This window comes from Haemaphysalis longicornis, unplaced genomic scaffold (genome assembly GCF_048455015.1).
Source record: "Haemaphysalis longicornis isolate Haplotype H1 unplaced genomic scaffold, Haemaphysalis longicornis Haplotype H1 scaffold_4, whole genome shotgun sequence".
Lineage (NCBI taxonomy): Eukaryota > Metazoa > Arthropoda > Arachnida > Ixodida > Ixodidae > Haemaphysalis > Haemaphysalis longicornis.
This window is the reverse complement of record NW_027526361.1, coordinates 3983012-4009228: the sequence shown is the minus strand read 5'-3', so window position 1 is coordinate 4009228 and position 26217 is coordinate 3983012. Positions and strand designations below refer to the sequence as shown.

The following is a 26217-nucleotide window of genomic DNA, read 5'->3' as shown; positions in this document are numbered from 1 at the left end:
GGCGGCATGTCGCGATGGCAACAGTCGTGTCCGTTCCGAAACAGATCGCGATTTGAAACTGCGTAGATTTTAATAGCGGCAATGCATGGATATTATTTGCTGCAAAAAAGAAAAAGAAACAGGCGCCAGTAAAATCGCAGTGCCGCTTCGAGCAGAGGCACCCGTGTTAGAGGCGCTTTGCAGAGCTTTATCGGCATCAAAACACGGATATCTCAGTCGCTGCGGCTGGCTAAACGTTCACCCACGACGCCCGGTCAGGCAGGCACTGCGTCATGGCATGGAACGACAGAATTCTCTCATGAGGAGTGAAACAAACCCACGTGTTCGCCTACGGCCCTCCTGGGTTAGTGCACAAAAGATGCACAATTTCGACGCCGGCTTTCCCAAAAATTACGGTGAAAGCGCGGCTTAGCGTTTCCGCCCAAGGATGCCAAGACGGAGCACAAGTTGTCGCGCAAGTAAACCAAAACATTTAATAAATGTTACAATGCGAACAATGTATTCCAGGAGCAGCTGCTTAACCAAATGCTAACTCGCTTAAAACTAACCACGGTATTACGTAGACAACACTCGTGTTTGACAACATCGCGAAACTGCACACATCAAGACAACTTAACGGGCGCTTGTGGCTGGAAATAAAGCCTTTTTCAGAATCACTGTCACAAACACATCAGAAGCATTTACGAGTCACAGCGCGGCGGTATCAACGGGCGGAACAAAATGTGACCTATGAAAACGGCACAAATAGCAAATACTTACAAAAATGAGGGCTACCCAATGAAGCTCGAAGATCGGAGCCCAGCCGCAAACTGACCGTTGGCGCCAAAATGATTACTCTCAACCCAGCTCGCGCCGAAGCTCACGCGAACGCTGCGGAGGAGGTAGAGGCAGAGAGGAAAGCAACTGTTTTCGCAGTCCACGGGGTCACATCAGGCCATACCGTTGGCGCCAAACCTGATTACTCTCAAACCAGCGCGCGCCCAAGCGCGGGACTTTACGGCCGGCTACAAGAAGGCTAGAGGAAGAACTGCTAACAGCAGTTATCAGAAATACGTTTTAAAGACGTCATTGTCGGAGGGATATTATCCTTTCAATGATTGACTTCTAGAAGCCTTCTTTTCCTGTCTGAAATCCCTTTCTGACGTTTCCTCCATAAATACGACGTTTTCTAGACATTCTGTGCTGCCTGGGCAGAAGCGTCGGGGCGTTAAACACCATAATGAATCAATTAATCAATCAATCAACCAATCAATCAATGCTGTATGGTAAAGGATAAAGTTGCTTCTAACATTTCAGGGGGTTCCGTTCCCTGTCGCAGCTTTGCGTGTGATAAATGGATTTTGCTCAGTCTGCTTGCCGTCCAAGTGCACCCAACAAACCATGGAGTTGGTCGTTGGTACAAAGTCGTTGCGATTTATCAGCGGCATCCACCAATATCTCAACTCGGTGTGTGTTGGGAAGCGATGCAGCAAAAACACGCCGCAACCGCACTGCATTTTCTCCAGGCAGTGTCGTGCACATGCGTGCTGTCAGCGACTGTTTCTCGCTTTCTCTGGTTGTTCAATAACCCACCACCGCGCAGTGCTGACCAAGTGACGTTTGCGCCTTGAACGGCATCGCAGCACTGGCTAAAACAGTTGAAAGTTCCGCAAAAACTAAGCACGCGGTGTGAAATACCCCCTGTATACGCAGCGGAGCATGCCGCGCCGAGCGATGTTAACAGCCCAGCGCGCACAGGCAACACTGGTCGGCCGCCGAGAGAACTGGTTTGAGAGTATTTTCCTCCTTTCCCGGCTGCTTATGGAAAATGGTGTTGCACACACCGGCTTTGTGGGAGCATTTAGCCTCGATTCGCGAAACTGTATGCAGGCATGAAAAAAATGCATGAAGCAACGAACTTTCACTTCCAGCTTGACTTCCAGCTTGGCGCATTGAGCGTCGTTTGCTATTTGTAAATACTGAGTATGGGCGTAAATAACACACATGGCATGCCTCGTAAACGTCACATCCACGCTCAAGATCTGAAAAATGCACGTGGGGTTACGTACGCTTTGCAAGCCGCACCACAGATAAACGACAGAAAACCATGCACAACTACGCTGCGCTGACCGCCACCGGCATTCCACTGACGAGCGGTTCGCCACGGGTGGCGCTGTTCGCTGAAACGACGGTGGCGCCATACAACGGCCGCCCGGTCCTTATACGGACGTCCGCTAGAGCCGGAATGGGCGGACGGCCGACGGACGTCCGGTGGTTGCTTGGGTGCCTCCCGCGGAGTAAGTCGTGATCGTCGGAACACAAAACCGTTTTACGAATTCAAATTCGGCGGCATCCTATCGACTCTCACGCTATGTGCCAGATGGCGGTACCATACATGTCTCGACTCTCGCCCAATGATAAACAGTGCCCTCGCCTGGACGATTCAAGCACGGAGGAAAGAAAAGTTTTCAAGGCTCGCCAAAGAAAGTCAACGGGAGGTTCTGCAGTCGTCTAATAATAAATTGGGAATAACAGTTCTATAGCACAAAACCGTATTTGTTTGTCTCCCTTGCTATGTGTTACCATCGCTCTCTTCGTAAGCTTGCCACACATGTAAGCTAGGCCTAGACGTTTTCAGCGACCTAACCTCTGTAACTAAACAACTGCACTCAGAAACATATACAGCCTATATAATCCTCGCAATTGCACGCGCCTAACCACATCACCCACGCTATCAAAAACAGCGTTCTTCACCTTTAAAGCACAGTTTAAAAGTCTAGCAAAAACACGTGGTCCGCGCGCTAAACCACTAACAACGCAGATAGTACCTCCAGCGAGAGGGGAGGGTAAGAGCGATGAGAGGAAGTGGCATGGCAGCTAGGGCGGCAGAGAAGGAGAGAGAGAGAGACTTTAATCACAGTTGAAGTGAGCATATTTGTGGTCGGGGTCTTCAGTCGCGCGCGCTGTTTTGCGAACTGTTTTGATGCTTCTGTTAAACACACGCAATGCCGCAAATTTGTCGCAAATTTTGGCGCCTCGCTCTATCGAGAAAACTTCAAACCAGTACACTTCGTTGTTCACAGTAAACATCCCTTTCCACCCGCTAAAGCGAATAAAAAACAAACTAACAGAATAGTTGTGGTTGGTGGCGCCGGAAAACCTGTTTTATAGACATTGTCGCACCCATTGACTTTCTCAATATAAAAAAATGTGGTACTCAGCTGCGTGCAGCTTAGTGTCACACTTCACCCGATAAGACATGAATATTTTTTTCTGTTTCCCTCAACACGGCACTTATAAGCAGATTCCTGCTTGCCCGAATAATGTTTCCTGAATGTGTGGGGCAAGCAGCTATTCCTGCTTGCCCGACTCCGCCAGCTGTTCGCATTTCGCACCAGGTAGGAGCTAAGAGGTCCTGTTTTAGTGATCACCGTCGATTTTGCGATCGACCGAGCTCGTTAAAAAGTATATCGACCCTTTTGACTCTATCCTCTGAATCTCAACGAAAACGATAAAGAAAGCTTACGTAGAAATTAATTTTAGCATGCGGCAGGGAAAAATATTGCTAAAATATATGACTTATAAAGCGGGTCTTTCTGGTCCTGTCTCGTTGCTTCGCCCTGTAGCTACTGATAAATTCGGCAAATATTTATCCGCGTTAGTGAAAAAAAAAAAAAAAAAAAAAAAGATGCATGATTGTAATATCCAGCAGTCCGAATTCGTTGTCGAGAGTGACCATGTGTGCGAAGGAAAGTCAATGACACTTTTATTTTTAATGCGAAAGCATTTTAACGCCCTCGGGAAGCCACAATGGCGTCGTAGCGACGTCGGCGAAAGGCTGGAACACCGAGGTCCCACGTCACGGCGCAACAGAATCCGATATCGAATGGTTAAATGCGCTAACGGAAGTGGCGATTGTGCGCACAAATACCAGCAAAAAGAGAAATCCCCTAAGATTACGTGACCGGCTTCACGGGAATGGTGGTACGTCCTCTTCATGTCCTCTTCCTTTCCTACCTCCTCCCCTTTTCTTTCCTCCATGGTTGTCAACGAAATAAAATTTGAGTGAGTGGTGAACGGTTACCGTGCCAGGTGCACCTGTTTTTTGCAAAAAGGCTGCCAATCAAATTCATGAAGGAATGGTCAAACCAGTCGAACCCCTCCTCGTATTGAACGATATATATAACACCATATAACACGTCGCAACACGTTGCAACAACAAACAAAAGAAATCGGATGGCAGGGATGGCCGCAGATGTTTCAAAAACTTTATTGACCTCGTCGGACAAAGAATTCTATGCGCAAAGGCTAACCAAACTAAATGCTAAAGAACAGCGTTAGCTTGTACAAGTTAAATGTAAAAAAATCCTTAGCGCCAACGAAGTATGGGAGACCTATAAATAGGAGCAAAGCAACAAACAGCTGGGAGACATAATCGTAAATATTACTGCTGCGTTTTTTTAACACTTCCTATCTGTCTTGTGTGGCGTGATGGTAATTAATCGGCGAAGATTGGCCGGTGCATGCAGCGTTGCCTGTGCTGCGCTGCTATGGCAACCCATGAACAAGACCAAAGCAACCAAGGTTAGCAACTATGTGACCGCCAGTTGACGCTTTCCGTGACCGATGACTCCTGTGGCGGTGTCTGGTCGATTGTGCGGGCAATTCCGTTTCCTATAACCTGCCTCCGTTTCCTGAAGATAGCGTTGCGGTATTTGGCGAGGTAGGGTACCCCTCCAACCTTTATTTGGACAGCGCTTTGTCTGTACGATACTAATGGACCGTGCGTACTCGTACGACGCCATTTTGTTTTGCGATGCTCAACTCTAGATGTGAACACCCCGTGACTGACCCTCGTGACTGATCATACCCAACGAAATCAAGACAGCAAACAAAGGCAACAAAAGCTTCGCGCGGTACTGGGTTGCTTCTACCTATTCACGCTGCCGTTATCGGCATGAAACGTTGAATTGAAGTGTTTGAACAGTCGTTACAACAGAAAAGTGATCCTTTCGTGCTGATTAGTGCGCGTGCCATCTGGGGATGCTTTGTTGCGTTAATTGAACGGCGGCGTGCTATCAGATGACTCAGTTCACGGAAATCCTTGTAACGTTCTGCTGATCGCAAAACGCGCTGAAGAAGCCTGCTGAAATCTGACACTTTGCATTTTTGTGTTTGCGAAAGAGGGAGTTGTGAAAGAGGTCACTAACATTGATTAGATAAAGAGCCGTGAAGCATCCCTGTGCTATCTTTGTGTGCCGGAATATTAGCAGGGTCTATTTAACGAGTGTATGTTCGGCACGCTACCGAAAATTCCTGCATATTTTTTAAAATATTTGTGTGCATGTTATGCTGCTGTCATTTATTATGACATTGTAGACTTGTATGTCTGCGTTACGCAGAGTCGGCAATGCGTCGCGTATATTCGGCTGTAACAAGCCTGCTCCCAAGCTTCCGTTTGCGTCCTGACGTCGTGTATTTTTAAAGCAAACGAAACATTCGGGTGAGAATAGCTCTCGCTCGAATTCCCATACAAGATTAGCAAGGTCCCTTGGAAACTTGCCCTTGGTTGTCTCAAAAGTGTTCTTGCACCTGCTTTCAGTGCTTTCTTATCCTCTTTGCACTCAACAGAGTGTGTCGTATTAAGAAGGGCTTGAGGGAAAAGCTTGCCTGGTGCATTGTTTTGCCTTGCAGTGCCATGGAGTTTGTCGCACGTTCCTGATAATGCCTTCGTGCGCTGTGCCCGGCTGCGATGGCGGCACTGCCAGCTCGTACCAGCCGTTCCCTAAGAGCGGGGAGGACGACCGCACCAAGTGGTTCACCGCGCTCGGGCTGGCCGAGGACGGTGCCACAGACGAGGACGACCTGCACGTCTGCTCGCGCCACTTCAAGATCTCGGACTTTGTGGAGAAGGGCGTTGTGCGCAGGGGGGCGGTGCCGTGCATGCGCCTCACCCTGAAGTCCAACGCTTCCCCGACGCGGCCCAGTCCGCCAAAGAAGCGCAAGAAGAGCACCAGCAGGGAGCTGGACCACCTGGAAGCGTCTAATGTCATCATGGATGAGGTGAGGCAGTGTGGCCGGGAGCACAGCTGGGGCCGGGTGTAGGTGGCCTCTCGGCATGAGTGGAATGAGGGATCCCAACAGACAGGGTCCCCATTACGAGCGAAAGTGGCAGCAGGAGTCGAGAGTGGAGCTCAATCGCACCGCATTGCTAGATTTTGGGTGATTACCCCTGTTAGTTTGTTTTTATTGGCTTTAAACCTGCCATAGCTTTGCTGGAGCAATTGTTGTTCCCCACTTTATTTTGTTGTTTTTTGGGGAGTGGGGGAACATGGAGGAGGGAGTGGGGTGCTTCTTCGGACCTACCATGGCAAACATCCTGTGCTGTTTGCTTTGTTGGCCTTGCTTTTCTTTGGCATCTAGCTGTGTCACTGAGACAACCTTCACGTGTCTCTCGGTCACCATTAGTGAAGCTGTGCTATCCTCATAGGACGTCGTTACTTCAGTCCGAGGGACAGGGTATATCGCAATGAGCAGAAAAACATTGCACCACGTCCATGGAATGCGAGGTTGTGGGCGACACTTCTGTTTTCTTTAAAAAATATATAACGCTGCCATTGTTTACACTGTAAAATAGTAGGGCTTGTCTCATACCCATGCTCGTAAATGCAGGTGTTTGATTTTTCGTCCCACTGTGCTCTGAAACACAAAAGTACAACAGTTGTTGGAGCAGTGTGGCTCGTATGCAGAAAAAGAATGCTGGAATTTTGTATAAAAACTGCTGGTGAACTGACTGCACAACCTAGTGGGGATATTAAGCCATCAGGATGTCTGAATGCAAATTTGGTTTGAAAGCCTTGCCATATATTGGACAGTACTAATGGTCTTGAAGCCCATGAAATTGTTTCCTGTTTTAGATGAAGGTAAAGTAGGCATTGGTCATCCTTACAGGAAAGATGGGTGCATATAACATAGGCCTGTTCTGAAGTGCCATCTCATTTGCAGCAGCGAAGCATTTCGTTTAGGGGTCCCACCTTCAAATGTGGCTTTTTCTGGATACCTCTAATCTTCCCATTTCAAGGTTAGGGCTTCTGACACTTTTCATTTTAAGAAAAGCAGTTTTAGGCCAAGTGACATGCTGAGGCGTGTATGGCTCTGGTACACCTGCTGCACATTTTTATTAGCAACAAAAAGGGGTGGGAAATGTATTGCCATTTTCATCATAAGAAGAACCATTAAAGGGTGAGCTGTATGACGCTTTCTCAGTGCAGAGTAGTTTTAGAGAAATCACTTGTCATGGGCCAGTGTGGCGCTTCGGTTGTCGTGATTGTTCCTTCCTGTGTGTCTGCTCGACCCTGGGTCTTCATCTGGGCCTGGCCTTCATGCTTCCTCGTTTCTTGTAATAATGCAACTTTTTCTAAGCTGGGTTTGATGTTGGTAACATGCTTGATGGTGGCTGCCTGTTTTGGCCTTGTTATTACAATAGCAAATTTACTTTTTTTGTCATCGCCTTTCAAATTGCAATCTGTTTGTGCATGTCATATGCTTGACCCAGGCAGGCACTGCATAAATTCAGAAAAAAATGGGACAGGTATTCTTCTGGAAATTTCCTGTTTTGTTGCATCCAAAATGACTTTATGATCTGCCAGCCAAATTTTGCACTTCAGATGTAGACAAAAGAAAAAGCTGAACATTTTTAATTAAGCTGTCTTTATTAAGACTGCGCTCATGAGTTGGGATGTACACCCAAGAGCAGAAGTTTACGGACCACGAAAGCAGCAATTTTGAGTTATTTCTCTGCCGCATGGCAGCCAGTAGTACTATGTGCGGTATTTTTCATTAGTTCAGTACTGGTACGACATCTTGCATGCATTCGACAGTTTGTCGGGCTGCTTTAGGAAGAGAAATAACCTAAAATTGCCATTTCCCTGGTCCGTAAACTTGTGATCGTCGTCGTACCTAGCAAACCTGTTTGCCTTATGTTCAGCGTGCAGTCACTATTTATCACAGATGGCCCTAATTTTTGTGTCACTGTTTGTCATTGGTTTTGGGATTGAGCTCATAAACTGAAAACCTGCCAAAAGGAAGGGCTTCATCAGGTCAGTGCAGGCAACATAGTATTTTGGCAGAGTTATTTGAAAGAGCAGTCGTCGTGCATGTTTATATGTCCAGCTGAGACAACTGTAAGTCAAGGTTGCACTTCAAATAAGTTAACCCTTAACGTCCGCGGTCGGGCCATGCCCGACTACACAAAACGGCTGTAGCAGTCCGTTGTTGGGATATGCCCGACATGGGTGTTCAAAATTAAATTTCACCATTTTTTTTTTCACTGCGCTGTGCGCACATTCTTTGTGAACATGATGCGTCATCTCTTGAGGGATAAGTGAACTTAGTTTGTTGAAGATTTCTTCACAGCACTAGGGTACAGCACAATGTTCAGCGCGGGCCTTCTTGATTCAGGAGCGTTTTCACGTGCGTGCTGTTTGCTGAGAAGCATGGCCGCTTTCTCATCGAGGGCGTTCTACGGTGGTGCACTTAGCGTAAGTGATGATGACTTCAGTGAGAGAATTACGTGCCTCCATTAGTTAGTGATGACAGTGACTCGACAGAAGCAAGTGACGAAGACTATGACGGCGGTGGAGACAGTACCGGACGGATCATTACTCTGTGAGCTACAGGTTTTGTCAAAAGACAATGGATATGTGGCGAGAGATTTTTTCCTGGCATCTAGAAGTTTCCGTTGTCAATAGTTTTATTTGGAGGTGCACACAGTTGCAGAATCATGCAGAGAAAGAGCAGTGAAACATGCAGTCCCCCCGCAGCCTCATCCAACAGCTGGTGGATGATCTGTGGGCTCGAACCGAAAAGTGGGGCCTGCACTTCTGGAGTACGGGGAAAGGCTGTTTGGGACGAGCCATTTTGCTGGTCTTCATTAAAGTTTCTCTTTCTCTCTCTACAATAACTGCTCCCCAAATTTGAGGCATTTGGCTAATATGTTCAAGGGCCCCTGCAGCGCTTTTCTTTGAGGTACTTTTCAGGCTCTATGTCTGTTTTTCATGTCATGCAGAGATGGGCGCAAAAAGAATCTGCGTGATCCGTGCTGGGGGTCAGCTAGGGAGGGGCCAGTGCCCCTTTTGCGCCCCCTGCCGACGAACGTGCTAGTGTCTGCCCTGGTTACTGTTTGCGGTTAAGTTTTATGCTTCCTTTAAGGAGAAAATATGACCTAAAGCATTATCTAAACTCATTTGTTCGATACAATGACATACAAAATATCGGGTCTGCGTGTTGCGTCGTCATATCCAGAGGCCTCGGGGTGAAGTAGGCCGTGTCGCATTTGCTTGTATTTGTAGATGTAAATATTTAATAACTTTCTTATTTCTGCACCAATCATGATAATTCTTTTTGCGTCTGTATCTGAATGATTTGATGAACCAGAAAAGTACCTATAAAAAAAGTTGCACGGGTCCTTTAAGGTGTAGCTTAGTTGTCTGGTCATTGGCATGAGTTGCCTTGCTGTGGCATTGTATTCTGCTCATGGTATGATTGTTCTCTTTTAGTAAAAGTGTAACCACCACTGTAACTAGCAGCTTAATGTTGTTTCATACACATTGGTTTCCACACAGCAGCATTTTTTGGCTGATGCATACTTAAGGCATCCATCCATGGTTGTTCATTGCCATTATAATTTCAAAGTAAAGTAGTAGTGTCTGTGCTGCTTGCTTGTTATTTCTTCCATTGTTGCAGTTTTGGGGCTGTTGCTAGGAGAAAATAAATTGCGATGGAAAAATTGAGTGTGAACATGCAGTGAGCCAGAAGTGCCGTGGCAGCAGGGCTTCTTAGCCTGGAGAGCAGCACGGCCATCGTGCGAAGGGCTTAACTGTGAGAATGCATGCATGAGGGCACTTCTGCCATGATAAGGAGGCTTTTTTAAAAACTTCTTCTTGAATATCAAGCTGGCCTAGGTATACGCATTTAGGTTAAAAGCAAAACGGGCCAAAATGATACAAGCACTGTTTGTACTGCTTCACGATTTCCATTAGTGGACTGTTTTTCAAGGGCTTTGCATTGATTGTAGGCTTACCTTAGCTGTTCCCTTGTATACCTCAGCAAAGTTGAAGCTGCTCACTCAGACTCGTTCACAAATTTGTTTTGCACTCACCTTGCCCTCGAGCTCAGGTTCGCCACTGGTGAGCCGATCTAGTTGGTTACGACTGCTTTTTATGAGAGCATCAGTCATGTTCAGTACCCAGGCTGACTTGTGAGTGTTAAAGGAGTACTGACATGAAATTTCAAAGGTGATATAGTTATGTAAAACGCTTCCTTTTTATCAGGAGATATCTCCCAGCAAGTTTCAACAGCAACCGTTCAGCGAAACATATTTAAAATCCATTTTAATCTTCGCCCGCACGAGAAAGCCCAGAGCGGGCCGACGTGACATCATCTGCTACGTGCCCCAAACTGCCGACGTTGGGGCTCCCGTGACGAAGCCGACGCGCTGGCTGTGGTTGGCACGCGCTGCTCGGGCGTGTGTACACGTCATGGTTTTGGGACTGACGTCATGCTGCCCGGGCCTGTGGGGACGGCGAAAACCTCGGCCGATCTGGGCGCGCGCGTGCGCTCGCTCGCGCGCGCTTCCAGAGAGGCAGCGATACGGCAAGAATGGTGACGTCATGTTATACATGCTGTCATGGCGGCCGCTTGGCGTTTTTCAGTCGAAACCGAAACTGGCACGAATAAACGACGCCGTAAATGAATGTTTACGGTGCGCTTGACCGTCTAATCTGTCATTCTATGATTAGTGGGCTGGTAGGCACGCATAGCAGCGAAAAAAACGTAACATAAAAATTTCGTGTCAGTACTCCTTTAAGCAAGGTGTGCCTTTTTCATAACATCACTCAGGATTGCAGAGTCAGCTATCTCGTTTCATCACTCAGAATGGACAAGGTCAACAGCGAGTCGTGCACTCACCCAGCCTGTTGACTCATCTGAAGCTGGGCTCTGATGCGCCCTTCTGGGTCCACGGCCATTGTGGCTGAGGCCCACGCTGGCTTACACTTGGGCCCCAATCTTGAGACTCAGAATCATGCGCACTTGGGGCTCACCCAGTCTCGCTTCAGTTCCCACAGTCGTGCACAGATTCAGGCTCGTGCAGTTTCATGCCGCCCGGGCTCACTCGGGCTCAAGCCCTCGATACCACCACGTGCTCACTTGCCAAACTCGCGTGTGGGGATGAGCCTAAATGAGCGGACTCGAGTGGCTCTGCTCACCTCTGTTCCTTTGTGCACGGAAAAGCGTGCAACCAGTGTGCATCTGGCGGCTTACACAGGATGTGCGCTCTGCTGGAGTGGACTGGAAAAGAAAAAGAACAGATGGCACAATTCATTGACGCCAGCTGGTTTCAGCCACTGGGCCACTTCAGCAGATACAAGGGATCGTCCAGGGCATGGGTGTCATTTGTGCAGGTAGTTCGATATGATAGGAAAGCAGTTGGAATAGGACCAAGTGGTTAAATTCTTAAGAAACCCATTAAAGTGCAAAACTAAGAGGGGGCGGGGGAGGAGATTACAGGGGGGCAAAGAATGGATGTTACTTATTTGGAGTGGTTGGAAGTTGAGACCGCCTTACGAAGTACAGCATGCTGATGTCAGGCATGCAGATGCGACAACCTGTCTGTGTGCAATTTTTTACCTAGAATTCTAGGCTGGTTTTTGTCAGACCAAATTAAAGCAAGGCGTTTTTTTGCTTGCTTGTTTGTTCTCCAGTGGTGAGAACAGATAAAGACAGAGATTCAGTCGGCTGAAGGGGTGTACGTATCTAAACTAGCTTCGCGCAATGTGGTCAGCCTGTGCGGAGGTCTTGGTCGTTGGAAAACTTTACTTTGGTAGTGCATCATTGAAAGTTGATCGATTGTGGGGTTTAACGCGCCGACGCAACGCAGGCCTTGAGGCGCGCCATAGTGGAGGGCTCCGGATTAATTTTGACCACCTGGGGATCTGTAACGTGCACCGAAATCTCGTACACATGGGCATTTTTGCTTTTCGCCTCCATCAGAAAGGCGGCCGGGAATTGAACTCGCGACCTCGTGCTCAGCAGCGCAGCGCCTTAGCCACTGCGGCGGGTTCATTGAAAGTTTCCAAAAGATTTAACTCCTTTTGGGGTTCTTTTTATTTCTTTTGAAACACTTAGTTCACATGGTTTTCGTCTCGTGCTCTGGAATAGAGAAGGTCTGGGAAGGGTAGGGGGGTAGCCAATCATGGTGGCAAAATGGCTCAACTTGATAGGCTGCAAGAATGGTGTTGTCCAAGAGTGGCGAGTTTATCGGTCCATTGTGATTGAAAATAAAAGGCAACGCATGGTATGCCTTCAGTCATGTGTCGCATGCTACCAGTGGGTCAAACCATTTGCAGTAGCGCCAGGGGAAAGGGCACGTGCAAATGAAGCCTTCAGCTGTGGCCGATGCACCATACTTGATGCAGTTTCCTGGATTGGGGTCATTCCTGTATTATATTAGGGGCTGAAATGGAGTCTTTAGTATACCTGCCTTGGCATGGGCACGTGACGATCTTTTCCTTGCAAAAGGAGGCATGAGGCAGTACCCGGTGAGTTCCATTTAAAAACTGTAAAAAGGAAATTCTGTGGAATTCAGCACTGTCACAAATCTCTGCAATGGGTATTTTCAGAGGGCTCGGGGGAAGTCTCTGCTCTGCAGTAGTCTTGAGCGGTGACTTTTTCTTGGGCTGTCTCATGTGTCGTCACATTGCCAGTTATGTTTTCGTGGTTGGGGATTCATTTCTCTTGCATATGGCACCGAAGTACAGACACATTTTGCCTTCGCCCGGCATCCTTGAAAGGCATCCTGTGAGTCCGTATCATCGTTTAGGAGGTCAGCTCCGTTCAGCTGTTATCTTTGTGCGGAGGGCAACCAGAAGTCGTCTGGGGGGATGGCGCAGTTGCGGCTGGGTCAGCGTCTCCATTCACTCTTTGGGCAGATTGCGGCAGGCCTCGGTGGCATGGGAGCCTTTCCCTCACCAGGCAGTGTCGACGTAAGCGTGCTGGTGTTCTAGGTGGCTGAAGGCACAATATGGACGTCCATCAGAGGCCCTGGTTGTATGCTCCGGACGTTCGGTTCTTATGTTAGAAAGCAAACGAAGGCCTTCGGTCGTGTCAGGGAGCTCCCATGGGTGCGTAAGGGGTGGCAGGCTCTCCCGTGCGGTTGCTGCGTCCCGGAGAATGCTGCCGCGTGGCTCGTTTCATCGGGCCAAGGCTTTGTGCAGCTCCGCCTGCAGCATTATGAGTGCGGCTGCTGCGCTTGGCGCACTTGGGTGGGCCTGCCTCCACGCAGCGCATGGCGTCCCTGTTGTGCCATTGAGGCAGACGTAGGGGTCCTTGCCCGAGATAGAAATGGTTTGGATGGTCTAATGAGTGGCCTGCCTTTGTTCTCCACGGCTTGCTAGGTATCTTGTGATGTGGATGCTCTGCTGTTACGCTTTGGCCACAGTTGTCCTTTTCTCGCTGGAGATCTAAATATTGGGCCTTCGCCGTGACACCAGTGTTCAGTTTCGTTGTGCTGCTGCTGTGCTGCTAAGTCAACTTGGGACCTCGGAGGATGCCAATAAGCTTGGTCTTCTCTGGGGAGGCTTTCGTTCCCGAAGCCTGGGTGATCCAACTGTGGGGCCCTTCTGATCCTTCGTACACCCCTGGGTGGTGTTGCCCGTGTAGATTGCAAAGGACAAGTTTGCCCGCCCTGTGCCTTTATGGTTACTGAGTGCCTTTATGGTTACTGAGATTTTGCATCCTATCCTAGGGTAGTTTGCACCATTTTGGACCGGTCTAAGACAGGCTATTATGGTTGCTGAGTGCCTTTATGGTTACTGAGATTTTGCATCCTATCCTAGGGTAGTTTGCACCATTTTGGACCGGTCTAAGACAGGCTACACACTTTTTGGGTTTATTCGTTGCAAGCATAAAGGTCCATCATGTTTTCTTGGTTGCAATTGCATCGTTTTTATGCTACTTCAGTTATCTAAAGTGCACCACAAAAGAACTTCAAATGTTGACTAAAACTGGGTGTCATAGCAAAACAGAAAGGAAAAAAGATTCTGTGGGCACATTTGACCTTTATTGTGTTTCAAGTGTATTGTACAGCTTGTGCGTGCCAACGGGGACTGACCAAGGAGCTTTGTGACATTGTGAAGCAATCCTAATTATTACAAAAAGGGCCCTGCACAGTTTTTAACAAATTTCTAAAATGGCTGCTTCCCGATTTTTATTCAAAGAGTGTGTTGCTGGCACAGTGGAAGCAAATAGCTTAACAATTTCACTCCTAATTTTTGCGACACATGCATAAAAAAAATGCATGCAAATGTGCATACACTTGTGCTGAACTTCTTGAGGAGAGCTGAATAGCTAGGTCAGCATGGTGTACATACAAGGAAGTAATGAAAGTCCTAAATGTGGCACAGCAGACAGATATACTAGTGGAACTGCAAGAGTGTTTGTCACACTCCTCCTTGTCACCTACTGTGTATCCCGATTCTAAATTGTGCGCCCATGGAGTGGGACGGCCAGGAGCAGTGGCTGATTAGGCACAGTGACGAATGCTCGCTGCGGCGCTTAGATGCCGTAATTCTTTCTGCCTGTTGTTGACGTGTGAGGAAAGTGTGAAGAGCAGTGGTACGAGGGAGATTGTGGTGAAGTGAGAGGTCAGTGCCAACCTTGCTCCTCCCGCTCCTCTCCCTGCAGCAGCCTAGCAGCCGGCCCTCCCGGCGGGCAGCCCGCGTGGCGGCCCAGAAGATCACAGACACGGTTCGCAAGTACAACCTGGCAGTCGCGTCCGCCGGCGACGGCGCTGACTCGGACGAGGACTTTGACCTGGACGCTGAGGTGCGAGCCGAGGGAGGGTCCATGGCCAGGCTGCCCGTGTCGCCCACCAACATGGTGAGCTTCCTCGTTCTACTGGGTACTCGGCAGGCGTCCTCTGAGCGATGGCAGGCAGCGAAACTGGAGGGCTCAAGTTGAGGCCGTGAAATGTGCTGCCGAAAATGGCGAAAGGGCAAAAAAATTCAGGGAGCTGTGGTAGGTGAGCATTGCCGGACACGTAGACAAGTTTCTTCAGTATCATTGTTCATTTGCATAGTTATGATGCATCGAAGAGGTGGTCGCTTTCTTTGCAGCGATTGGTGGATGCAAAGTCGTCCTCAGCATTGTAGACTTCCACCAGCTCTTCACCATCGACTCGAGGCAGCGATGGTGCAATCTGCAAGTTGTCTCGGAAAGGATGGGCACACTTGTAGCCGTGTCTCCAATTATTCATAATGGCTTCCAGAGAATGTGGTGGCTGTGGTGACCTCTCCCATGCAGGGGGGTGTTTTTTCGGCTTTAGCATGCACAGTAGTGCTTGGTATTTTGCTTGTTTGTTTTGTTTGCTGAAGCCCCTGTGCGTGGCGGGTAGGCTCAATGGTCGCCACGAGGCATGCGCCCATGAGCACGCGGCATTTTCTTAGTATTTTTTCCTGCAGTGGCTCCACTATTAAAAAAGCGTACAATGTAGCGCAGCATTCTGTGCCTGAAAATAGAAATTCATGCAAGTTCTGTAGGAGGGATCGGGCCATTAAGGGTGGCTGCTCGGACAGCCAAACAACCCTCGGCGCCGTAGCAGTGCCCGAGTGGCCCCTGAGCACCCCCGCCGTGGTTGCAGCTTCCCAAGGCGGTGCCAGCCGCCAGCAGCAGCCGGCTGGCCCCGAGGGCGGTGGTGCGCTGCTGCATCGTGGACCGGAGCTACGACACGGCCCGCCTGCCCCTGTGGCTGGAGTGCCAGGACGAGCCCCTGACGCAGGTGCAGCGCGACGCCCATGCCCAGGCCCAGAGCGCCTACAACCGCAGCATGCGCCGCATCAACGACGCCAAGGTGAGAGGGCACTCCGGGGAGGCCAGCCGCGCTTGTTCCTGTTGTGCATAGGTGCCACCAGCTGCAAAGTTTGTCTCCCATCAAGCTCACGTTGATCAGGTTTCCTAATTATTCAGGCATGGCTGTACCGCCCCTCTTTCTTTACTTTTTCCTTCATTTGGAGCTTTCCTGTTTTTGTTTTCGCTTCCCCCCCCCCCCCCCTCTTGTACAACTGTTACCAGCATTATCGTTGAGAATACCGCTCACGTCTGCATAGTTCCTGCTGGAATTGATGCTTGCCGTACGGGCTGGTGCCTTGGAATCGTAGCTATGCCTTGGTTCGTTTTGTTGCCTACATGTTAAACAGCCGGCTCTGGCACCCTTGTTGAGCTTCTTGTTGTCCGAGGGAAGCGGGCAGAAGCGGTGGGGACTTGCACTGGTGTCGAAGGTGTGGGCAGACCTAGCAGCAGCGGTGTCTCCTTGCCCAGCGGAGGGGAGCCAAGCTGATCTACTGCTGCCCCAAGGACTCGTACACCCCTGGCACGGGCGCCCCAGCCACACTCAAGGTGCGTGCTTTGCCTCCGGGGGCTGCTGCGCCCGAGAGCCAGCCTGCGTGGCAGTGCATACATTACTGCGTCACATCTTTTGACAGCATGTGCAAGCAGCGGCTGCTGTTGTTACTCGTGCATTCTTCGTTACTGCACCATTTGATGCCCTAGTGAGCAGGTGTCCGTGTGAAATGTTCGCTTTGCAACCTTCACTTGTGCTCTTCGCACACCAAAGCACCATGGCACTCAAACACCCCACAGGGCCAAATGCGCTGCCACACTCTCTCTCCTTGTAGAACAACAGTGCCGGGATATTAGCTAGCACGTTGGGCTAGCCCGCTTTCCTGCACTGCCGGGCTCCAAAAGGCAGCATTGGAGCAGGGTGCCGCAAAATGTTGATGGTCAATGCCAGCTGCACTGCGCAGGGAGCAGTAGGGACTGGTTCATTCAGCTGTCATGCACGACATTGCGCTCTCCGGCGGACTAGCGCTCTGAGTATCTCGTCACAATTTCCTGGTCCCCAAGTGCAGCGGGGTGTCACGGGACTTGGGAATGAACATTCGATGTGGGCATCGCACAAACACTACACCTAAATGCACCTTCACCGCACAGCGTGCTGTGTGGGGAAGCATGCGTCGTCTCCAGCAGTCATTGCAAACTTCCCGCTTACTTGCAAAAGCAAAGGGGGCATAGCTTTATTGTGTGATGGGCATGAAGGCCCTGGTGGAGAAGGAGAGGGACACAGAGGGAGGAAAAGATCGAAAAGATATTCAAGGTTACGCGGTCTGTGCAAGTTTCATGAGGTCACTTGAATGGGTAGAGGTCATTTTGACTTTTACGGTTCCCTGAAGATCACGCATGTAGCAGTTCGTAGGTTTCATGAATAGACAGGTGCGCAACAATGGTTATGACTGGAGTCGGTCCAGGTTATCAGGTTAGCTGGTATAGACCCTCACCATGTTATCTTATTGTGAGCGTGCTTATCATTCCAAAGGGCAGATGCCCCTGTGCCTGCCGTGTCCACCCGAAGGATATCAGGCCCGGCCCTGGCACAAGCGAGGGGGGAGATTCCGTCAAGCGAGCAGCTATGTGCAAGCAATCAGCTCTGTAGGTGTGTCTGGCCATAGGTGGGGGCTCCCCCTACTCTCCCTCTCTCCCTTAAAGGGGCACTAAAGGGTGGAAACAAGTTGGCCTGTATCGGTAGATTACGGTGCCGGGAATCCAAGTTCGCCACTCTTGCAACTCGCAGTAGTTTAATAACGCAGGAAATGCCAGCAATGGGAAAACGGGTGCCGGTTTGTGACGTCACAATATTTGCGCATGGCGAGAGCTCATTGGGGAAGCATCTATAAATGTTATTCCTGAAATAAACAGTTCCGAAGTGGTTGAGCACGTGAAATGAATGTAAACCAAAGTTTTCCCTGAGCTGACATAATTAAAAAAAAAATGCAGACAACAGATTTGATACACTGCGAAACAGGCTGCTTACCTCATGCTCGTCAGCCGTCATGCTTTCAGTTTCGTTTTAAAAAGCATTGGTGCGCAATTAGCGAAGTCACTAACCTGCCACGGGGAACGCCCGAGCTTGTGCAAGCAATATCTCCGACAGGAAGCGGCAAAGGGACAAGACACACTGCAGCTGTTTAGGCAACCCAACCCTTCTGAGCTTCTAATCCGTTCTCCGCGCGCGGATGTTGCTATCGGTAAGGCGTGCCTGCGCTCGGATCAAACCTTATCGCCCGTGGAAGGTTAGGGCACTTACTGCAGGGGCTTATCCGACCGATCCGAACTTGTGCTCTTCGGCTGGCTGCGAGCCGCTGTGGATAAATAATCGGTAAATCGTGTGGGCATAGCTCTACCGTTGTTACGCTTGGGCCGGGTGGAGCTGCTTCCAAGTTCGGCCGTTTGGCCACGAAGACTACTCGAGAGAGCTGCGGGAAGCGAGTGTGTATTTTACGCCGGATTGTATCGCTTGAGAGGAGATAATACGAGATGGACGTTATTGCCAGACGAGTTGAGATGAAGGCTGCCGTTGAGCGAGGCCAGGCAACCGCTTTTGCGCGATATTTGAAATGGCGCTTGTCGCTGCTTCGTTCGTGGCCGGCGTGAACTCTGGGAGGGTCCGGTGGAGGCAGGCACAATGGCCGCTGGAGCAGTGAAAAGCATTTCTCGTTCGGTCGGTGCCAAACAATGACAGCCAGCCTCCTCGGTCAGTGAAGCATTCTCGGTGGTCGGCCATGGCTTGCGGACGACAAAGCTACTGTTGCCAGAACACGCCGGTGCCTCGCTCCTTTTTTGTGATGCCATGTCTGCGTCGCAGAAAAACGAAAGGGAAGCAGGAGAGAGAAATGCCAGCTTTCTTTGTGGATTTCTCAGGCAATAATGCATCGTTGTTCGTCAAACAAAAGCTGCGAGTGCTGTGGAATGTACGATCTTCAAGTTAAGACAAAATTTCATTCAGCCTTTAGTGTCCCTTTAAGACCACTGTTTATGTTAAAAAAAAAAGTTGGTAAATACTGGTATGAGCATTGTTTGAGTAAAGTTGAGGCAGTCACTTGGTATTTTTTATGTAGATAGAGGTATGTGTTACTTTGTCAACAGACCGAGTATTTTTTTCTCAAGTTTTGTGAATATCAACAGTTACTTTTAATTTTTCTGGGGTCTAGTCAGGTTTAACTATTCAGTGCATCAAATTATCTTTTGTTTCCTCTATTTTTTCCTCGCCATTTCTTCTTCTCCTAGTTTCTCTTTTGTCTAGAGTCTCATTTGGGGTAGAACGAAGTTAAAGATTTTGCAGCTTAGTTGCAAAAGGGACCATCTTGCCTACCTCTGGTCTTCTCTGGGCTGTTTCTCATTGTTGTGATGGTGTTGTGATATCTCGAACATTTATTTTTCATTTGCCTGAAGCCTAGTTGAATGAAGCTGTTCAAAGCATTGCTTATCTTTATTTTTCTCTGAGTTATTGCTGTGTCAGTTGTTATGTTTTACTTATGAGAACATATATTTTCTAACTCATTGGAAAAGTTATTAGCTCGCTATTCATCAAGTACTGAGCAAGAGCAATTTGAATTTTTAAGTGTGGGTGCTTTACGAGAAATTGGAAATTGCAAATACATTGTTTGCCTCGAGAAATCTGCTCCTAAGCAGACCTGCACTGCTCCAACTTGCCTCATGAGGCTACAAAAGCTCCCTGTAAGTGCTCCAAAGCTGCTTTAAAACAGCATTATTCCAGCTCCCTGAGCTGCTTCGAAAGGCTCAAGCCTGCTTCCACCAGCGAAGTATCTGGGAAGCAGGCAGCCACTGCCGAACTAGGCGCCTGCTAGTGTGTTGTTCCTATCGCTGATTCTGCTGCCCATTCAGCTTTGCTGTATGCTTTCTAAAACGTTTTTGGCATAGTGGAATGGCGACTAGAGCCCAGTAACTTTGTTTAGTGGCTGCAAGTTGTACAAATGAATATTCCTCCTAACTAAGGTGTCAAATGACGTGTAAGTAGAGGCGCAGTTTATTTACAGGGCACAGCCCTTGTTGTTGCTGCTGGATTCAGGCTTATTTTATATGCAGCATTACAGCAGTTTTTTTTATTTGAAAATGGCCCAGGTTTATTTCACTTGTTCTAAAGCTACCCACACGTGAAGCCTTCTTTGGGCATTCTGTGCCTACATGACATCACACGAATTGGAGCAGTGGCCTTTGCCAACTGTTGTCGTGCCATCTGCTCTTTCCCTCTCAGCAGCCATCTGGCCCGGCCCTACTCAACCTTGTGTACGACCCTCGCACCGGCATGCTGCATTCAACCGGCCAGGCTCCCCTCCTCATCAGCACAGGAGGTGCGTGTGAGAGTGTGGCTCGACGGGGCCTTGTCATTGCCTTGCCATCTCTTTCCAGCCAAGGCCATCTCTGGGGCGGCCACAGCGGCGCCAAATCCCACCCCCATGATAACGAGCGTCGCCACCACTGTTCCTAAAGCCACCTTTCAAGGGAGCCAGCCTCTTCAAGCTAAGCCGGTACGTCCTGTGTTGCTTGCCTTGGGAGGGTGGCTTCACAACCTAATGTCAGTGGACAAGAGTGGTGTGAAAAGAGTGGGTGGGTAGCTATGCATGCTCTGTCATTTACTGGGCCAAGGGTTGAGGGAAGAAAAATCAACTTTTTGCTGTCAGTGGATATCGTGGAATGACGGGGCTGCTGCCACACCTGTTAGATATGCAGGGACAGCCTGCCGTATCTTGTGGGTTGAATATTGCAGGTGCTACATGAAAAACGGTTGCTTGTGCATCGTACTGCACTGTGCGCATTTAATTTTTTTTTCATAAAATAGTGCATCCGCTCTTGCCACGAGTTGCAATTGTGTGACATGTAAAGGCGGGGTACTGTGGCTGTGTGGTACACAAATGATCGCCATCTTAGCTGTTGCGAAGAGAGAGAATCGCAAAAACCCGCGAGCGGCCGACGAGGCAGCACTGTCTCCCTCACTCAGCAGCCAGGACACATCACGGGTCATGCGGAAACCTGGCCGTCCAGTAAGACACGGCGGGGTGATAACAGGCACGGGAAGGCGGTGCTGGGGACTCGGTGAGGCGGCGGCGGCCAGAGGAGCAGGAGCGAAGGGAACAGGCCTCTTCTCAGCTAGCCTTAACCCACATCGTGCACCAGTACAGGGTGGTTTTGGGAATAAACGACCTCTGAGGATTTCCGCCTGTTGGCTTTGCCTCTTGCCTGCCTCCCGTTTTGGCACTGTAGCCACGGCCACCGTGGGGAGGATCAGCCCCGAGTCAGACCCATACCCACACCGTGTGTTATATTGCTTCCACCATTGCTTAGAAATCATGGGGTTTGCGGTTATAGAGGGGCTGGATTATCCGGCTAGCAAGGTAGAATGCGAGAACCAAAGCCACAATCCGCTGCATGGCGTCACGAGGACATTGCTGAGGGTTCAGTCGACTCATTGGAAGGCGTCATGATGCTTCTGGGGGCAGGCAAAGTCGATGAAGTGCACTCTGCCTCCGGGTCCGCAGTAGGTCAAATGTACACTGTGTACAAGGGGAGTGGCTGTCCCGAGCTTGGACGGCGGACTGGGTCTTCACGAGCTCGCTAATCCGTCCTAGGCCACTGGCATGTACAAGGGGAGTGGCTGTCCCGAGCATCGACGGCGGACTGGGTCTCCACGAGCTCGCTAATCCATCCTAGGCCACTGGCATGTACAAGGGGGGAGTGGCTGTCCCGAGCATCGACGGCGGACTGGGTCTCCACGAGCTCGCTAATCTGTCCTAGGCCACTGGCTTGGTCCAGCTCCCAAGGGGGAGACTCGCCTAGCATTGTGGGCGGGGAACGTCACATTTTTTTTTTTGCGATCGTGTGGGTAGACCTTGCGCAAAGAAAGACCCCCAATGAAGCCCCCACGTGCAGCTCTGTGGGAGAGAAGGGTCTCCCTGGAGGGTGCTCGCAGGCTTATAGGGCAGGCCGGCGCGTTGGTCGGCGGGAGAGGGCGCATTGCGTGCTGCCTGGGAGCCCGCAAGACTCAATGCACTCCATGCTGCGAAAGACCCGCCGTGGTGGCTCAGTGGCTAAGGCGTTGCGCTGCTGAGCACGAGGTCGTGGGTTCGATTCCTGGCCGCGGCGGCCGCTTTTCTGATGGAGGCGAAAAGCAAAAACGCCCGTGTGTGTGAGATTTCGGCGCACGTTAAAGATCCCCAGGTGGTCAAAATTAATCCGGAGCCCTCCACTACGGCGCGCCTCATCGCCTGCGTTGCGTCGGCGCGTTAAACCCTACAGTCAATCAAATCCATGCTGCGAAAGGCGGCGGCCCCGTCAGCAGCTCAGGCCTACTTGCCTCATGGTCCCGTAACAATTGATGTGCATTGAAGGAGCCATGAAGACAAAATAGGAGTTGGGTTAAATAGAGAGGCTGCTGCGTTGTAATAACATGGATGCCAATTTTTTCGCAAGCTCCCAAAAGCTAGGCTAGATGTTGAGGAAAACCGACGAAGTAGTGGCAACTCGCCAGGTACTTTGAGCCCGAGTCTTTAGGACGTCACAGGATCTTGCTTGTATGGTTGGCGGGGGCCAGCCAATCCTTCTGGCAAGAAGTTTGACCGCTGTTGACTCAGTGGTGCCGCAAGTTCCATTTGGTTAACTCTTTCATTACCGCGGGAAATTGACCAATTTTGAAGGGTCTCTCAAAATATTTTTTTTTGTGCTGTACGTATTGGTTAGGCACACATTGCAGTGATATCAAATGCAGATTATTCCACGCACTTTCCAATGACACCAGTTTTAATAATGTTTTCCTAAATAATGATTGCGAAAAAAATTATCGAATTCGAAATTTTTGTCCACGCGTCGAAGAAAATAAGAAAAAAGTAACTTGTGTTTAATAAACGACCAGTAGTAGAAAAAATTTAGAATATACATGTTGTAGGTAGACATTTCAAAAACCCGTCCTAGAAAAAAAATTGAGTTGCGCAGTACAATTTGTCAGATATAAAAGAAAATGTTAGCCTGCGTGGTGCCCGTGCCATGTGGTGAAGCCCAACCACTATTTCAAATTTTGCTATTTTGGATGGTTCTCTAGAAGAAATCTGGTGGTTTGACATTATTAAAGGCCCAAATTAGCCTCCACGTGATGTAAAAATACCTTGTCAATGATTATGACCGGCACAATATTGAAGGCAAGCAAGCGATGTGAAAAAATCTGCTTGGAGTTGAGAACCTAACTCTTTGGTGGATGCTTGTTGACGTTCTGATGATCATTTATCAGTCAGAACTTTCATTTGCGATTTATTATCATGTTCTGACTCACTATGGCAGCTGTGCTTGCAGGAATAAGGTACGATGCGCTAGAATCATGTCCAGCAAGCTTTCGCCAAGCCGCCGTCTGGCTGTGAGGAGAGTTCAGCACTACGAGCCTACTACATTGCAGCGCCACCTAACAATTTTGAAAAGAAACAAATACAAGGCTGTTGGACACTTCGTCAGAATAGACAGTACTACTAAGAATCGTAACTAGACCTCTGGAAATACCCTCGTATGAAACCGAAACTGGCCGGTGAACAGCTGGCGGTGTTCAAGGCCAATTGGAAGCGTTCTCCTCGTCTGAACTGATACCCGACAACTTGGTGTTATCGTTTGACTTTCAGCGGAAGCTCTTATCGCAGAAGCAAGGCGTAGATAAAGTGGAAGCGCGAGCGGCATGCTTGTTTTGAGGAGCAGTAGCGGGCAACGGAGGCGCCATGGCAAATGAGCTTGTAGTTGGGTAACTGCGTAGTAGTGCCAAATATGAATTTCACAATGCAAAAATGAAACCGAAACTGCTGGAAACTGGTTGAAAATGGCAGGCACACTTGCTAGACATGCGGGGGACCATCAGAAATAAGCTTTGGGAGAATAAAGCTGCCCTTTGTCCAAACCGAAGATCATTAGTGAATAGATGGGGCCATTTTCAAGTAATTATCACATCTAAACGCTGTCGGATTACAAAGCTGACAACATTATTTATTACTTGATTTGCTAGGAGCCTTTTGATAAAAAAAAAAAGTTACGGTAATGCAGCCTAACCACGACCTGCATCCTTTTTTCTCAAGTGCAGCAGCCACGCCCCCTTCCTCAAAAACACACGCACCTCAGCTTGCAAAAGACGCCGTCAAAAATCTCAATGTCGCCAGAGCGGGAAAATTTAAACTGATTCTAAAAGGGCACTGCTTAGACTAACCACTGGCCGCATTAGGTGTACGATAAACGACTGCAACATGTCGAAATGGGCAGTATAAATCATCGATCACCGGTGATTGATTTGAATAGGCGTGGTAACGAAAGAGTTAAATGCTAATGTGCAGTCAACGTACTAAACAGTTGTGTTTTTAGTGTTCCCACTATTGCGTCACTGCCGATGCCATGTAGCATGAAATTTGAAAGCTTATCAATATATTGTGTTTTTTGTTGGAAAAGTCTTTTGAGCTGGAATGGAGCTCAGTGGATGACCAAGGGCCAGTTTTTTCCAGTTAAATGGAAGTTGTCCTTTGTCCCCCCAATGGCGTTCTTAACGCTAAGCCATGACAAACCGTGGTGGAATGCCCCCTGCTGAGATCCGTTTTGTTGAAGGCAAATGCGAGAGTCGTGTAAGGGATACTGCGGCAAACTTGGCAGATAGAAACATTAGCAAAGATCTGCCTGCTTGGATGCAACTGCTGATGCATGAGGAACAAGGCATGGGTGCAGTGACCCATCTCCCCTCTTGGCGGCAGGGAGCTTGCAGGGTTTAGGAGGCAGCCGTGCTTGTGGGCCCATTTGCTTAGTTGTGTGGCTGCTCCCGTCGTCATGAGCCCCTCTGTCGCAGGCCTCCCTGTCGCTGCAGCAGCAGCAGCCGCCGGCGCGGCAGGTGCCGCTCATCACGGGCGGCAGCACGGCGGTGACGGCCAACTCGCTGCTCATGGTGAAGGTGCTGCCCGGCAAGGTCCTCCCGGCCAAGGTGCTGCAGGAGGAGTCGCAGCAGCTGGGTACGGCGGGCCCCGCTCCGGCCGGGACCCCCGGGGGGGAGGCTGGCGCGGCCAGTGGTAACGTGTACCTCTGCTTTGTGTAGAGGCCCAGTACCGCAGGCTAGTGGACGGCCAGAACCCCGTCCCGTGGATGGCGCAGCGCGGGGTGCTCCCCACCGACCTGCCCTGCAAGTTCTGCCGCAGCGGCAGGGCCCTGCTGCAGCCGGACGCCAGCGCCCTCAACGGATACAGCCTGCGCTGCCGGGCGCCCGGGTGGGTGGCAGGGGCGGGGGCGCCCCTTTCTCCCCTCCTCTCTCGCTGGCTGGCTGGTTCGCCCCACTCGGGCGGGGGTTTGAGTGGCGCAGTGTGGGCCTCGGTGCTGCTGTCGAGCCGGGTTATGATGGGTAGAGATCACACACCCACTTTTTCGGCACTTGTGATCTCTGCAAGCACGAGTCTAGGCACATTGTGGTCACTTTTTTTGTGACAGTTCTCTTGTCAGAAAGGACATCCCTACTACCATTGCCCTACTACAGGGCAACTTTCCTTGTCGCTCTTGAGTTGTACACGAGTGTAGAGTCGTGTTTGCTGGAACCAATTGTACCACATTAAAAGAGATCATTTACCAAGTTGGTTACGATCCGAAATCGCGCACGGAAATGAAAAACTAGAGATGAAAGAGCATTGTTTTACTGGATCAAGTGCATGCTAACAGCTGTCTTTACATAAAAACAACACTCCTTTATATTCATTGCATCGTAACCGATCTAATCAACCACCTGCCCACATTGCACAGAGCTCGCAGGATGCTAGCTAAACTACAAACAGGATGAAGAAATTGCTCATGCACTGTCAATTTATAAAAGTTGTGGGTCAGTGCTTGGTTGGTGTCAACCACTGACATAATTTTCTTTTGTCCTTGGTTTGTCGGTGCTATACCATGTTGGAAATGGTATTGCTTTTTGCTGCTGCTACAACTCTGCAGTGGTGCCAAGGTTTGAATCCGTCTGATTGCAGCTAATTCATTGTGAAATCGTAAAAGCTTTTATGTGCTTTCCATTTAGCAGAGAACTGTGTTCCTGGCAAACAGCTGTAACTTACATTGCGAAACTCCAACCATAAAGGTTGCATCACATCAGTCTGTTGAAACACTATTTTTGCAGGTTTTACAGCTTTTCGTGAACAGTTTGTTGGCGGGGAAGTTGTTGAAAACATTTCGTACTACTCAATGGCAACATTTTTTCTGGTGAATAGTTTGTTGAAAAAGAAGCTGTAAAAAATGTTTACGATTTTTTATTTGGGACATTTTCTGGTGAATAGTTTATTGATAGGGAAG

At 49.4% G+C, this 26217-nt stretch overlaps 1 protein-coding gene across 6 annotated transcripts in view; it reads left to right on the top strand.

The window, feature by feature from the left end:
- The first annotated feature begins 4544 nt into the window (after nt 1-4544).
- The window catches only part of Row (zinc finger domain-containing protein relative of woc), a 76399-nt gene continuing 54726 nt past the window's right edge, over nt 4545-26217 (top strand). Inside the window, exons 1-9 of one of the 6 annotated variants that reach the window (XM_077705696.1) lie at nt 4545-4702; nt 5674-6042; nt 14725-14916; nt 15677-15886; nt 16354-16431; nt 20144-20240; nt 20299-20417; nt 24743-24902; nt 24986-25154. In XM_077705696.1, the coding sequence (XP_077561822.1) occupies nt 5704-6042; nt 14725-14916; nt 15677-15886; nt 16354-16431; nt 20144-20240; nt 20299-20417; nt 24743-24902; nt 24986-25154 (1364 nt within the window). In that variant the 5' untranslated portion in view covers nt 4545-4702; nt 5674-5703. Of the gene's footprint in view, nt 4703-4743; nt 4896-4949; nt 5181-5233; nt 5483-5673; nt 6043-14721; nt 14917-15676; nt 15887-16353; nt 16432-20143; nt 20241-20298; nt 20418-24742; nt 24903-24985; nt 25155-26217 lie in introns of those variants that run through there. The other 5 variants (XM_077705695.1, XM_077705690.1, XM_077705691.1 and 2 more) reach the window with 5 other exon arrangements.